This window comes from Tympanuchus pallidicinctus, unplaced genomic scaffold (assembly GCF_026119805.1).
Source record: "Tympanuchus pallidicinctus isolate F22 unplaced genomic scaffold, pur_lepc_1.0 scaffold35, whole genome shotgun sequence".
Taxonomy (NCBI): Eukaryota; Metazoa; Chordata; class Aves; order Galliformes; family Phasianidae; genus Tympanuchus; species Tympanuchus pallidicinctus.
The window spans coordinates 1,971,950-1,983,227 of record NW_026294753.1 but is presented as its reverse complement, the minus strand read 5'-3'; the positions used below and the strand labels follow the sequence as shown (position 1 = coordinate 1,983,227).

General features: G+C 65.7%; 2 protein-coding genes across 2 annotated transcripts; one reads left to right on the top strand and one right to left on the bottom strand.

Annotated features, from left to right (window-relative positions):
* Positions 1 to 2,371: 2,371 nt before the first annotated feature.
* GPR3 (G protein-coupled receptor 3) lies at positions 2,372 to 4,520 on the bottom strand. Its single transcript, XM_052699158.1, is given in 4 exon segments — positions 2,372 to 2,551; positions 2,554 to 2,673; positions 2,676 to 3,416; positions 4,437 to 4,520. Coding segments are annotated over 3 exon segments (957 nt in total). The 5' UTR covers positions 3,397 to 3,416; positions 4,437 to 4,520; the 3' UTR covers positions 2,372 to 2,435.
* A 1,003-nt stretch (positions 4,521 to 5,523) lies between these two features.
* CD164L2 (CD164 molecule like 2) lies at positions 5,524 to 8,894 on the top strand. The gene is made up of 5 exons (XM_052699159.1): positions 5,524 to 5,702; positions 6,554 to 6,646; positions 6,769 to 6,846; positions 6,944 to 7,012; positions 7,967 to 8,894. The coding sequence occupies exons 1-5, from the start codon at positions 5,618 to 5,620 to the stop codon at positions 8,134 to 8,136; spliced, it is 495 nt and encodes a 164-aa protein (XP_052555119.1). The 5' UTR covers positions 5,524 to 5,617; the 3' UTR covers positions 8,137 to 8,894.
* Positions 8,895 to 11,278: the final 2,384 nt, after the last annotated feature.

The following is an 11,278-nucleotide window of genomic DNA, read 5'->3' as shown; positions in this document are numbered from 1 at the left end:
CAGCCGAGGGCACGGCCTGCGGGTCGCCCTGCATCCCTGCTGCACAGCCTGGGCTCGGAGCAGCGCCGCAGGAGCCGGGGATGCTGCGTGCTGAGCAAACCTGCCCAGCTCCTGCTGTCTGTGCGCTTCTTTCCCCGTTTCCTGTACTCCCGATGGGTGAAGCTCCGCTCCTGGATGCTGCCTGCGCTTCCAGGGAAGCAGAATCCCCAGCACCAGGGCAGAGGATGCTTATTTTGGCAGAACTCAGACCCACGATTGCAGCTGCTCAGCCTCTGCACGGCATTCCAGTTCCGTTCCCGGATCCCTGACCTTTGTTGGGGCTTTAGGAGCTGCACGGCCTCCCTCCTTCCCTCCCCCTTCCCGTCGGCAGAGCCCTGCTTTTGGCACCGGGACGAGGCCGTGCTCGTTAGCGCATTGCTGGGGGAGCAGCCCTGCCTTCGCCATGGTTACTGCCAACCCGGTGGCCTTGCTGCTGGGCACGTGCCGAGCAGAGCTGGGGAGCAGAAGCCGCAGCCCTGGGAGCGGTGCTGGGGGGGGGGGGGGGGGGGGGGGGGCTCACGGCACAGCCTGGCCCTGCTGGGAGCGAGGGCTGTGTGCCAGATGTGCTCACAGCTGGAGCGATGCGTTGCCCGTCCTGCTCACAGCAATGCCTGCAGCCCCGAGCTTCCCACCCCCCCCCTCCACCTCCCCACCACCACCAGCAGCACGGGGGGAGGGGGGGGGGTTTATGGGGAGCTCTGCTTTCTCCCGCAGCAGGAATTGGTTTTCAGAACCCCCCCAGCTCGCTGTAGGATCACGTTGGCTGTCGTCTGTCTCAGTGCTGGGGGGTCCCAGCGTGGAGCTGCGTGCTGTGCCGGTGTCCCCGTGCTCAGGGAGGTGACAGCAGCCGTGTGACAGTGGGGGAACTGGGGCACCCAAAGCTTTGCTCCGTTCCCTTAATTGTGATAGGGCCAAAAGGAGCCCCCAACCCAGATGTCCTGTGTGTCCCCATCACCCCATAAGGAGAAGGGACCCCTCCTCTTCCTCCCCTCCTCTTCCTCCCCTCCCCAAGTTCCTCCCCTTCCTCCACATCCCCACGTGCCCCCGGGTGCTTCGACGCCTGGAAGTGACCCAGTGCCCCCAGGAGGCACCAAGGGGGGGGGGCGGGGGGGTTTGGGGGGTCGTGGGACCCAGCACCCAGAGGGGACAAGCTGCCCTAATTAGCGCTGTGATCATTAACCCCGCCTTCCCCGTGCTACTGCCGTGTGTGTGTGTTCCCCCCCCCCGTGCTTTGCATGGCGTTCAATGCAATCGACCCCTGCCCCCCCCTCCCGCCCTACATCACCCCTCCCCCCCCCGCGGTGTCACCGGGGGTCGGCAGCAGTCGCATTTCCCAACCACGCGCATTGAGGGCAAAGGGGGGGGACACCAACCTGCCCCCCCCTCCCCCAGCATCACACAGCTGCATCTCATATCACAAATCGCTTTTATTCCCCCCCAACCACCGCAAAACGGCTGCAATCAAAGCTCAAACGCGACCCCCTCCCCCCCCCCCCTAGAAAAAGTGCAAATGCACCCCCAGCGCAAAGGAACGCTTTGGTGGAGGTGTGGGGCAGCTCCGGTGCTCGGGGGATGGGGGCTCATGTGGGCACCCGAAGGCAGTGGCAGCAGAGGGCAGTGCTGCGCCTCCAGAATTGCCCCCAAAAATAAAGAACGGACCCCAAAATAAAGAGATTAATATGGGGAGGGCGGGGGGCATCTGCAGCAATTCCCCCTCACCTCCATTTGAGGTCAAATAAGCAGAGGGGAGCGAATGTCCCTCCCCAGTCCCCCTTCCCCCCCCCCCCCCCAGTCTCCCTTGTGCAAATTGGGGCTGTTTGGGGTAAAAACGTTTCTTTGTGGAAGAAAGGGGGGAGGGCTGTCAGTGGGGGGCAGACAGACGTCAGTGGGGGCAGCTGCTGCTGGGCGACAACCAGGTGATGGGTGACAACCAGATGTCACTGTGTGACGGCCAGCCATCACCAGGTGACCATGAGACGTCGCTGGGTGACAAACAGGTGCCATCAAGTGACAGTAACACCTCATGGGGCACAGCCAGATGTCACCGGGTGACAACAGCACACCAATGGGTGACAATCAGCCTCTAGCAGGTGACAATGGGACATCATGGGGTGACAAACAGATGCCATCGGGTGACAACAGCACATCACTGGGTGACAACCAGTGATAACCAGATGTGACCAGGTGACAATCAGCCATCGGTGGGTGACAACCAGGCATCATCAGTGACAACCAGCCACCACCAGGTGACCATGAGACGTCACTGGGTGACAGACAGATGCCATCAGGTGACAGTAACCTCACTGGGCACAGCCAGATGTCACCAGGTGCCAACAGCACATCACTGGCTGCCAACCAGACGTCACCACCGGCAGCCCCACGTCCCTTGGGGGCGATCACACATCGCCGGGCGTCCGGGAGCGGAAGGGCACCGCGGCAGAGCGGCACCCGCAGCACAGCGCCCACAGAACCTTCCGGAGCTCGCCGTTACGGAAGGCGTAGATGAGAGGTTGAGGACGGAGCCGGCAGCAGCGGGCGGCAGCAGGAGGTGGGCAGAGCCGCGGCCACCCCGCAGGCAGAGCGCGGCCGAGGCGCCCAGCGTGAGCGCCAGCGCTGCCGTCCCTGTGCGCGCCGTGCCGCCGCCCGCCCTGCGAGCTGCCTCTGCGCGGCCTCGTGCTGCGCGTGCCGCCGGGCGACGCGGCTGATCTGCGCGCGGAGCTGCAGCAGCACGGCGAAGGCGGCCAGGGGGGAGACGGAGGGGGCGGCGAGGTGGGGCCGGCGGAGCGGCCGGATGGAGCCGCAGGAGGACGGATCCCGCACGCAGTTCCAGCGCAGGGCGGGCAGCGGCCCGCAGCACAGCGATGCTCCCCAGGCGAGCGGCAACGTGAGCCGGGTCCGGCCGCCCGCCCGCCCCGAGCTGTAGGTGAGCGCGTGCTGCAGCGACGCGAAGCGCTCGGCGGCGATGGCCAGCAGGGAGCACGCGCTGGCGGTGAAGGCGGTGAGCAGCAGCCCTGCTGTCCCCAAAGCCAGCGCCTCCGACGGCACCAGACGGATGGAAGCGAAGCGCAGGATGAGGCCCAGCCCCACCAGCAGGTCGGCGGCTGCCAAACTGCCCACGAGGAGGAACGTGGGTGCACAGAGCGCCGGCGTCACCACCAGCAGCGCCAGCACCGCCAGCAGCGCCAGCACCGCCGCATTCTCGCAGCTGATGATGGTGCTGGAGACGCACGGCACGACGTCCCATGGATCCAAGGGCAAAGGTTGGAGCGTGGACTCCGAGGACGGAACGCTGCCATTCTGCGCCCCAAAACCGCCGTGCTGCGCCGTGCTCGCGTTGGGGGGCCGCAGCTCCATCATGGTGACGGGGTGGGGGTCACCTGTGGGGGGCAAAGCCAAAAGTGACCCTCAGCGCCCACCTGTAGGGCGGCACCCGCAGCACCTGGGGATCTGAGCGCTGCAAATGGTGGTGGATAAATCCTTGGGAGCAGCACCGGCCCCACCGCCTGCCCAACCCACCCCAAAAATAAGGAGGGAAGGTTATGGAGGCAGCCCCACTGCAAGGGTCTGAGCCCACAACCTCAGCACCCGTAGATGGGGGGGGGCTGCTTTGGGGTTCTGAGGGGGCACTGAGTGGGCAGCACAGCCCTAGGTATCCCCCCGCTGCCCTTCCCATGGCAATTTACCCAAATGGGCTGACAGCCCTTCCCCAGTGCCCTCATCCCACTGCCAACCCCATCCCAGTGCCAACACCTTCCCCAGTGTCCCCCCTCCCGTTGCCTTCCCATCCCACTGCATCCCACTACTTTCTAATCCCGTCACCCCCCCATCCCAGCACCCCTCCCCCCCCATCTCAGCATCCCCCCATTCCAGTGGGAAACTCATCCCAGTGCCCTCCCTTTCCACTGTCCCCCATCCTACTGCCTTCCCATCCCAGTGCATCCCACCAATCCCATCTCAACACCTCCCATCTCAGTGTCCTCCATCCCAGTGCCAACACCTTTCCCACTGTCCCCCCTCCCATTGCCTTCCCATCCCAGTTCATCCCAATACTCCCTCATCCCAGCAGCCCTCATCTCAACACCCCCCCATCCCAAAGCCAACCCCATCCCAGTACCCCCCTTTCCCAGTGTCCCCCATCCCAGTGCATCCCAGTAGCCCTTTATCCCAGCACCCCCCCCATCCCATTACCAACCCCATCCCAGTGCCAAACCCAATCCCAGTACATCCCAGTGCTCCCCCACCCCAATGATTTCCCCCATCCCTGGGCCTCCCCCACCCCAGTGTCTTCCAGTTCTCCTCCATCCCAACACCCCCCCATCTCAGTGTCTTCCATCCCGGGACCCCCCCAGCCCCAGTCCATCCCAGTCGTCCCCCCCCCCCCCGTTCCAGGCATTCACCTGCCGGGCTGCCGGTCCCGGGCTGTGCGGTGCTGCCCCGCAGCCATGGACGCTGCCGAGTGATGGGGACCGAACCCCTCCGAGTTGTGCGGGGGGGAGAGAAACGGGGGGGTGAGAGGTGTGAATCACCGCCCCCCCCCCCGCAGCCCCGTGACGTCAGAGCACGGCGGAGCCAATCAGCTCTCCGGGATGCGGGCGCGGGCGCGCGCCGCATCGTAATCACAGCGAGGCGGGAGCGGCCCATTCATAAAAACAGCCCCCGCCCCTCCCCCCCCACCCAGCCCACGCCCGCACCCCCCCCCCCCCCCCCGCAGACCCCCGACCCCCCGTCCCGGCTTCCCCTCTCCACATCTTTGCCAAAGTCATTGCGGTGCCGGGAGGGAGCGGGGAATAATTAATTAATCCTTCATCATGAGCCCTTAATAATTAATTACCGGGAGTGCCGGAAAGGGCGGGTGGGGGGGCCTCCCTCGGGGGGGGGAGGAGGTGTGTGACCCCCCCTCGGGACCTCCCCAGGATTGGGGGGCCGGAGGGGCGCTTCGCAGTGCTGAAGGTTCCCCGACGGCGCCGCCTCGAGGGGAGGGGGACTTTGCCAGCCCCCCAGGTGGAACCCATCGCAACGGCGCCCTCCCGCTGGCTCCGGACACGTCCCGGGATCCCGGGGGGACGCTATGGGGTGTGCACGGCATGGGGGGGGGGGGGCAGTGCGGAGGGGGCAGGGGGAGCGCGCTTAGTGCTCAGAACGCGCAATGTGCGCGCAGGTGCAGCGCCCACGCGGCGCGCAGCGCGCAGCTCACGCAGGACGGGCATTGAGCGTATCCAGAGCGCACGGAGCGGTGCGTGCAGCGCGCGGGGTGTGCAACGAGTGTGCAACGAGTGTGCAATGCGTGTGCAACGAGTGTGCAATGCGTGTGCAACGAGTGTGCAATGCGCTCCGTGCGCGCACCGTCCCGCTGCCGCAGCCGCCTCTTTCCCACGGGCCGCCCGCGCCCAAAGGAGGGGGCTGGGGGGGGGCGGAGCAGAACGAGGCGGGGCCGCCCCCCCTCTCCTCCCCTCCCCTCCCCTCTCTCTGCCCCCCCCCCCCCCCGCGGGTGCGGACGTCCCCGCTCCGTTCAGCTCTCCTGGGAGCTCCGCCGCCGCCGCCGCGGGACCGAACGGAACGAACCGGGTCGGGCCGGGCCATGACCCCCCCGTGCGCCGGAGCGCTGCGCTGCGCGGTGCTGTGCGCGGTGCTGTGCGCTCAGGGATCCGCCGCCACCCGCGCAGGTACGGAGCGACCCCACGGGGTGGGGGTTGGGGGGGGGCTGAAAGAGGGGACGGGTCAAAGAAACTTTGGGGACTCGCCTTCCCACTCCTCCCCCCCCCGCTTCGTGCCCAGAGCGCGGCGCCCACCTCTCCCCGATGGCGGCGCTTTGGGCCGCGACCTGCAGGTGCGGGGTGAGAGGGGGGGCACCCAATGGGGCCCCCCCCGAGAACCCACAGGGGGAGCGAAGCGGCTCTGCCCGGCCCCCCGACCCCCCCGCGTGCAGCTCAGCATCAATAATGCACAGCCCTTCTCCCATCCTCCCACCGCTCCGGATCAGCGGCGCGTCGCCGAGCCCCCGGGATGGGGTGATCAGCCCCCGCCTCCCCCCCTCCCCCCCCCCCAGGCTTCGCTGACCCCGTTGTTGCTGATCCCCATGAGAACGGCTCCGGGCCCCGTTGTGGGACGGTGCAAACACCGCTGGGATGTGGGATGGGGGGGGGCACCCGGATCGGGGCCTCACTGCTGGCACCGCCTTCAATTAATGATGAGTGCGTGGGGGGGGAGGGGGGGGAGAGCCGGTGGCAGAACAGTGACTCACATTGGTGGGCAGAGGGGCTCCGGGGGGCAGAGGGGCACTGGGGGGTAGAAGAACACCGAGGGCAGATGGGGTGACCCTGCAGCGACACCCAAAAAGATCCCCGTCCCACAGCTGCGGGCAGTGGGCTGAGCCCTGTGCGCCATGGGGTGGTTTGGGGTGAGGGATGTCCTCCCGATGGGACTCTGCTCCCCACCAGGAGGGGCCACCGGTTCTTCCCACTCGGAGGTGGGGAACGGACCCGGCCCTGACCCCGCTTCTCCCTTTGCTTTGCAGAATGCAGCGAGCTGCTGTCCTGTGAGCTGTGCACCACCGCTCCTCCAGCGCCCAACGGCACCGGCTGCCTCTGGGGGGGCTGTGGGGCACCGGGTGAGCGCTGCACTCCTCCCCCTTCCCGGTGCCATCCATCCTTCAGCTTGGGGTGTGGGGCTCCAGGCCCGCCTGGGTCTCCCGGGACCCCCATGGGAACCCCCTGCCCCATTTCACTGCAGAGATGTGGAGCTGCGTGCGCAGCGGGGCGGCCGTGCGGGACACATGTGTGCTCTACAACAGCAGTGCCCTGTGCCCAGGTAACCCCACAGCCATGGGGCCTCAATGGGGATGGGAGCACGCGTGGCTGTGCCCCCTGCAGCCCTCCTCACTCCTGTCCTCTGCTGTTGTCTCCAGCGGCACTGAAATCCCCCACCAAAGAGCCACCGCGGTCCCCTAGCAAGGAGCCGGCAACGCGTTCCCCACGTGAGTGGGGCTGGGTGGGATAGCATGAAATGGGAGAGGTTGGGATGGGATGGATGGATGGGTTGGGGTAGGATGGGATGGGATGGGGTGGGATGGATGGGATGGGATGGGATGGGATGGGATGGGATGGGATGGGATGGGATGGGATGGATGGGTTGGGATGGGATGGGATGGGATGGGATGGATGGGTTGGGATGGGATGGGATGGGATGGGATGGGATGGGATGGGATGGATGGGATGGGATGGGATGGGATGGGATGGGATGGGATGGGATGGGATGGGATGGGATGGGATGGGATGGGATGGGATGGATGAATTGGAGTGGGATGGGATGGGATGGGATGGGATGGATGAATTGGAGTGGGATGGGATGGGATGGATGGGATGAGATGGGAGGGGAGGGGATGGGATGGGATGGGATGGATGGGATGGGATGGGATGGGATGGGATGGGATGGATGGGATGGGATGGGATGGGATGGGATGGGATGGGATGGGATGGGATGGGATGGGATGGCACGGGATGGGACCACCCACTTCCCTGTACATCCTGTGTCCCCGGGATGAGCTGTGCCACCCTCTCGGGGTCCCATCACTGAGCTCTGAGCCCTGCTGTGCGCACGGTGCCAGCCCTGCCCCAGGCCCACAGCTCTTCACTGCAGCACTGTAGGACGGGCTGGGGGGCCCTGGGGAGCAGCAGCAACTCCTGTGCGGGCAGCAGAGCGGGCGGGGAGCTGGGATGGGGCAGGGAGCGGAGATGGAGCCTCTTCCAGGAAATGGGAACTGGAGAGCTGGGCTAAAAGCGGCCGTAACCGGAGCTGCGGCTCTGAATTATTGATGCCTCGCGCCGCTCCAGCAGCGGAGGGGGCCGAGCCCTTCTCTCCCGCTGGACCCCATCCTTCAGGAGGGGGATCGGTTTAAGGTCCGTCCCCGTAGCCCCACTCTGTCCCGTAGGGAGCAGCACCACGCGTGCCCCGCTGACGGGCAGCCCCGAGTTCCAGCCTCCGGGCTTCGACACGGCCAGCTTTGTGGGCGGCATGGTGCTGGTGCTCAGCGTGCAGGCCGTCCTCTTCTTCATCCTCAAGTTCATCAAGTCCAAGGACAGCAGCTACCAAACGCTGTAAGGCTTCCTTGCTCCTCTGTGGGGTCGCACCGACGCTATGGGGCAGCCCCACCGTCCCTCTGCGTCTCACCGTGGGGCGCTGCGTCCTCCCGTGGCTGTTTGTCCGTCCCCTCCCATGGGGGTGGGGAGGATGTGGGGCTCTGGGGCGCCCTCCCTCGTTGCCACGTGGAGGAAACGGGTGTCCGTCTCGTGTCCGTCTGTCTGTGCGCTGCTGTCCTGCCGCAACCCATAGGGACCGTGCAGCCCCCAGACCCCCCCCCCCGTGGGGGTCCGATGCTCTCCCAGCCCCTCCTCGTGCCCACCGTGGGGCTTCTAACGCGGGGGGGGCCGTGCCCCTCTCTCTTTCCTTGCACGCTGCCAGAGAGGACAACCAGTAGGTGCTGAGCGCTGCCAGAGGATGGGGAGGGGGCTGCCCTGCTGCCCCGCGGCTGCCCCTGGGGAAGGGGCTCATTCCCCCCTTCCTGCTTTGCGCGGCGGGGGGGTTCTCTGCTGTTTGCTGTTTGTCCCCGGGGCTGTGAGGTGACCCCACATCCCCATCCCTTCTGCTGCGTCCCCAAGAAGGTGGCGGGCAGCCCCCGTCCCATTGAGCCCCTCGCTGGGGTGGGGGCTTCCCCCCCAGGAATTGCTCTCTAATAGGGCACCCAGCAGCGTGCATCCCCCTCCCCATCCCCCTGTGCGCCGTGTGGGGGTCCCCTTTTTGTTCAGCATCCCGGTGCCATCGCATCCTGCAGGGTCCCAGCCCCGCATGCTGTCCCCTCCCATCCCTGAGCCCTCCAGCCCTGAGCCCCCGCTCTCCCCAATATCCCCCCCCCCTCCCTGCAGGAGCAGAGCCGGGACCTTGCTGTGTGCTTTTGTTGTGCCTCTGTGTTCCTGGGTGTGTCGGGGGGGGGGACACGATGGAGATGGAGATCCCCGTGTGTCCCTCCTCCCTCCCCCCGTGTGCTGTTTTGGGGAGGGGGCTGCGTGCTGTGTGCTGTGGGGTGAGGTTTGTCGCTCCCGCTGCCCCCATTAAACTCTGCCGGGTGGTGTCCGTGTGTCGCCCCATCGTGTCCCGGGGGGGGGGGCATAGAGGTGGGGGGGAGGGGGAGGAGATAAGCCTGCAGAGCCCCCGTGCCCCCCATCCCTTCCTTGCAACAGCTCCCATTCCCCCCCTCATCCCGAATGTGGGACCCCCCCCTCCCACGGGTGGGGGCAGTAGGGTGGGTGCTGTGCCCCCCCCCCCCCCCCCGGGCCCTTCCTGCTATGTGCTTTTCTCCATCCACTGCTGCAGGATCTGAGCTCCGGGCGATGCTGCCCTCGCCTCCCCCCCCCCCCCTCCCGGGGAGGTGGAGAAGAGACCACCGCTGTGTCTCCATCCCATGCTGGGACCACCCCAAAGCCGTGGGACCCCCCCACCTGCACCACAACTATGCAAAGCTGGCTCTGCTCGGGGGGGGGGGAAGGGGGGGCTGCACCTGGGGGCGAGGGGAGGGGGCTGGGCTGTGTGTCAGCAAGTCACCCAGCAGGGCATGGGATGCTGCTGGGGGGTTTCCAATGCTCCTCGATGGCGTGGGGGGGCTCATCCAGCCCAGCTTTGCCCCCACCCCCAGCCCCAACCCCACACCCCCACACCATGCTTGCCAGGAGGAAGATGTGGGGGTAGGAGGATGGGGGCTGTTTGCCCCCCAACCCAGGGCTGGCACAGTGGGGGCAGAGACCCAATAAAGGACTTTCCTCCCATGCCTGGTGTCTGTGTCGTGGTTACCCCCCTCCTCGTGTCCCCTCTCCCCATTAATTGACCCCGGGGGGGGGGGGTGGGAAGGGGGGGATGGGGACACTATGGGGGTGCATTGATGGGGAAAGGATGGAGACACGATGGGGACATGATGGAGACTCACATCATGGGGACACGGAGGGGACGTTTTGGGGATGCGAGGGGGACGCAGTGGCGTCTATGGGATTCTATGGGGTTGTGCTGATGAGGACGTGATGGGGACACCACAGAGTCACAATGGGATGCAATGAGGACATGGCTGGCACACAGGGCACTGCCCGCCCCCTTCCCCAGGAAAACCACAGCTTCTCCTCCCCCCACCCATGCGTGCCGTGCAGCAGCAGCAGCTCAGGGGGAAGGAACTCAGTGTGGCCCCACAGCTTCCCCTTTCCTCAGCACCTCTTTTGCAACTGGTGCCACCAGGATGGGAGCAGCACCCGGTGCTGGGGGTCTCATCCCATTGGGTCCTATAGGGTTCCATCCCATCAGGTTCTATAGGGTTATGTCCTGTCCCACCAGGTCCTATAGGTCCCATCCTACTGGGGCCTTTAAGGTTCCATCTCGTCCTGTCAGGTCCCACTGCATCCTACAGGGTTCTGTCTTGTCCCATCAGGTCCTGTAGAGGCTCATCCCATTCCACTGGGTCTAATAGGGTTTTATCTCATCCCACTGGTTCCTACTAGATCCTGGCCTATCCCATTGGGTCCTGTAGGGTCCCATCCCATCCCACTGGTCCTACAGTGTTCCATCCTATAGGCCCTGCCCCATTGGTCCTATAAGGTCCCGCCTCATCCCACCAGGTCCTGTAGGGTTCTATCCCATCCCATCAGGTCCTATAGGGTCCCATTCCATCCCACCGGGTCCTTTAGGGTCCCATCTCATCAGGTCCTACAGGGTTCTGTCCTGTCCCATTGGGTCCAATTGATCCCATCCCATCCCATTGGGTTCTATAGGGTCCTGCCCCATCAGGTCCTGTAGGGTTCTGTCCTGTCGGGTCTTACAGGTCCTGTCCCAACCCATTGGGTCCTAGGAGGTCACATCCCATCCCACTGGGTCCTATAGGTCCTGTCTCATTTGGTCCCATCAAGTCCTATGGGATCCCATCCCGTCAGGTCCTACAGGTTTCCATCCCATCCCATTGGGTCCTGCTGGGTTCTGTCCCGTCCCATCAGGTCCTGCAGGGTTCCATCCTATTCCATCAGATTCTATACAGTCCCACACCATCACGCTGGGTCCTAAAGGACCATCAGGTCCCACGGGTCCCATCCCACCGGCTCCTATAGGCTTCCATCCCATCCATCGGCTCCTATAGGGTTCTGCCCACCCCGTCGGATCCCATAGGTCCCATCCCGTCCCCACGCGGCCGCGCTGAGTCACACCGGGACAGGCG

What these genes read in the sequence shown, in the direction of transcription:
- CD164L2 (XM_052699159.1), top strand. Translation starts at nt 5,618, where the DNA reads ATGACCCCCCCGTGCGCCGGAGCGCTGCGCTGCGCGGTGCTGTGCGCG. An exon ending in ATCCGCCGCCACCCGCGCAG is followed by an intron (nt 5,703 to 6,553) that starts GTACGGAGCGAC and finishes TTTGCTTTGCAG; the next exon opens with AATGCAGCGAGCTGCTGTCC. An exon ending in GGGGGGCTGTGGGGCACCGG is followed by an intron (nt 6,647 to 6,768) that starts GTGAGCGCTGCA and finishes ATTTCACTGCAG; the next exon opens with AGATGTGGAGCTGCGTGCGC.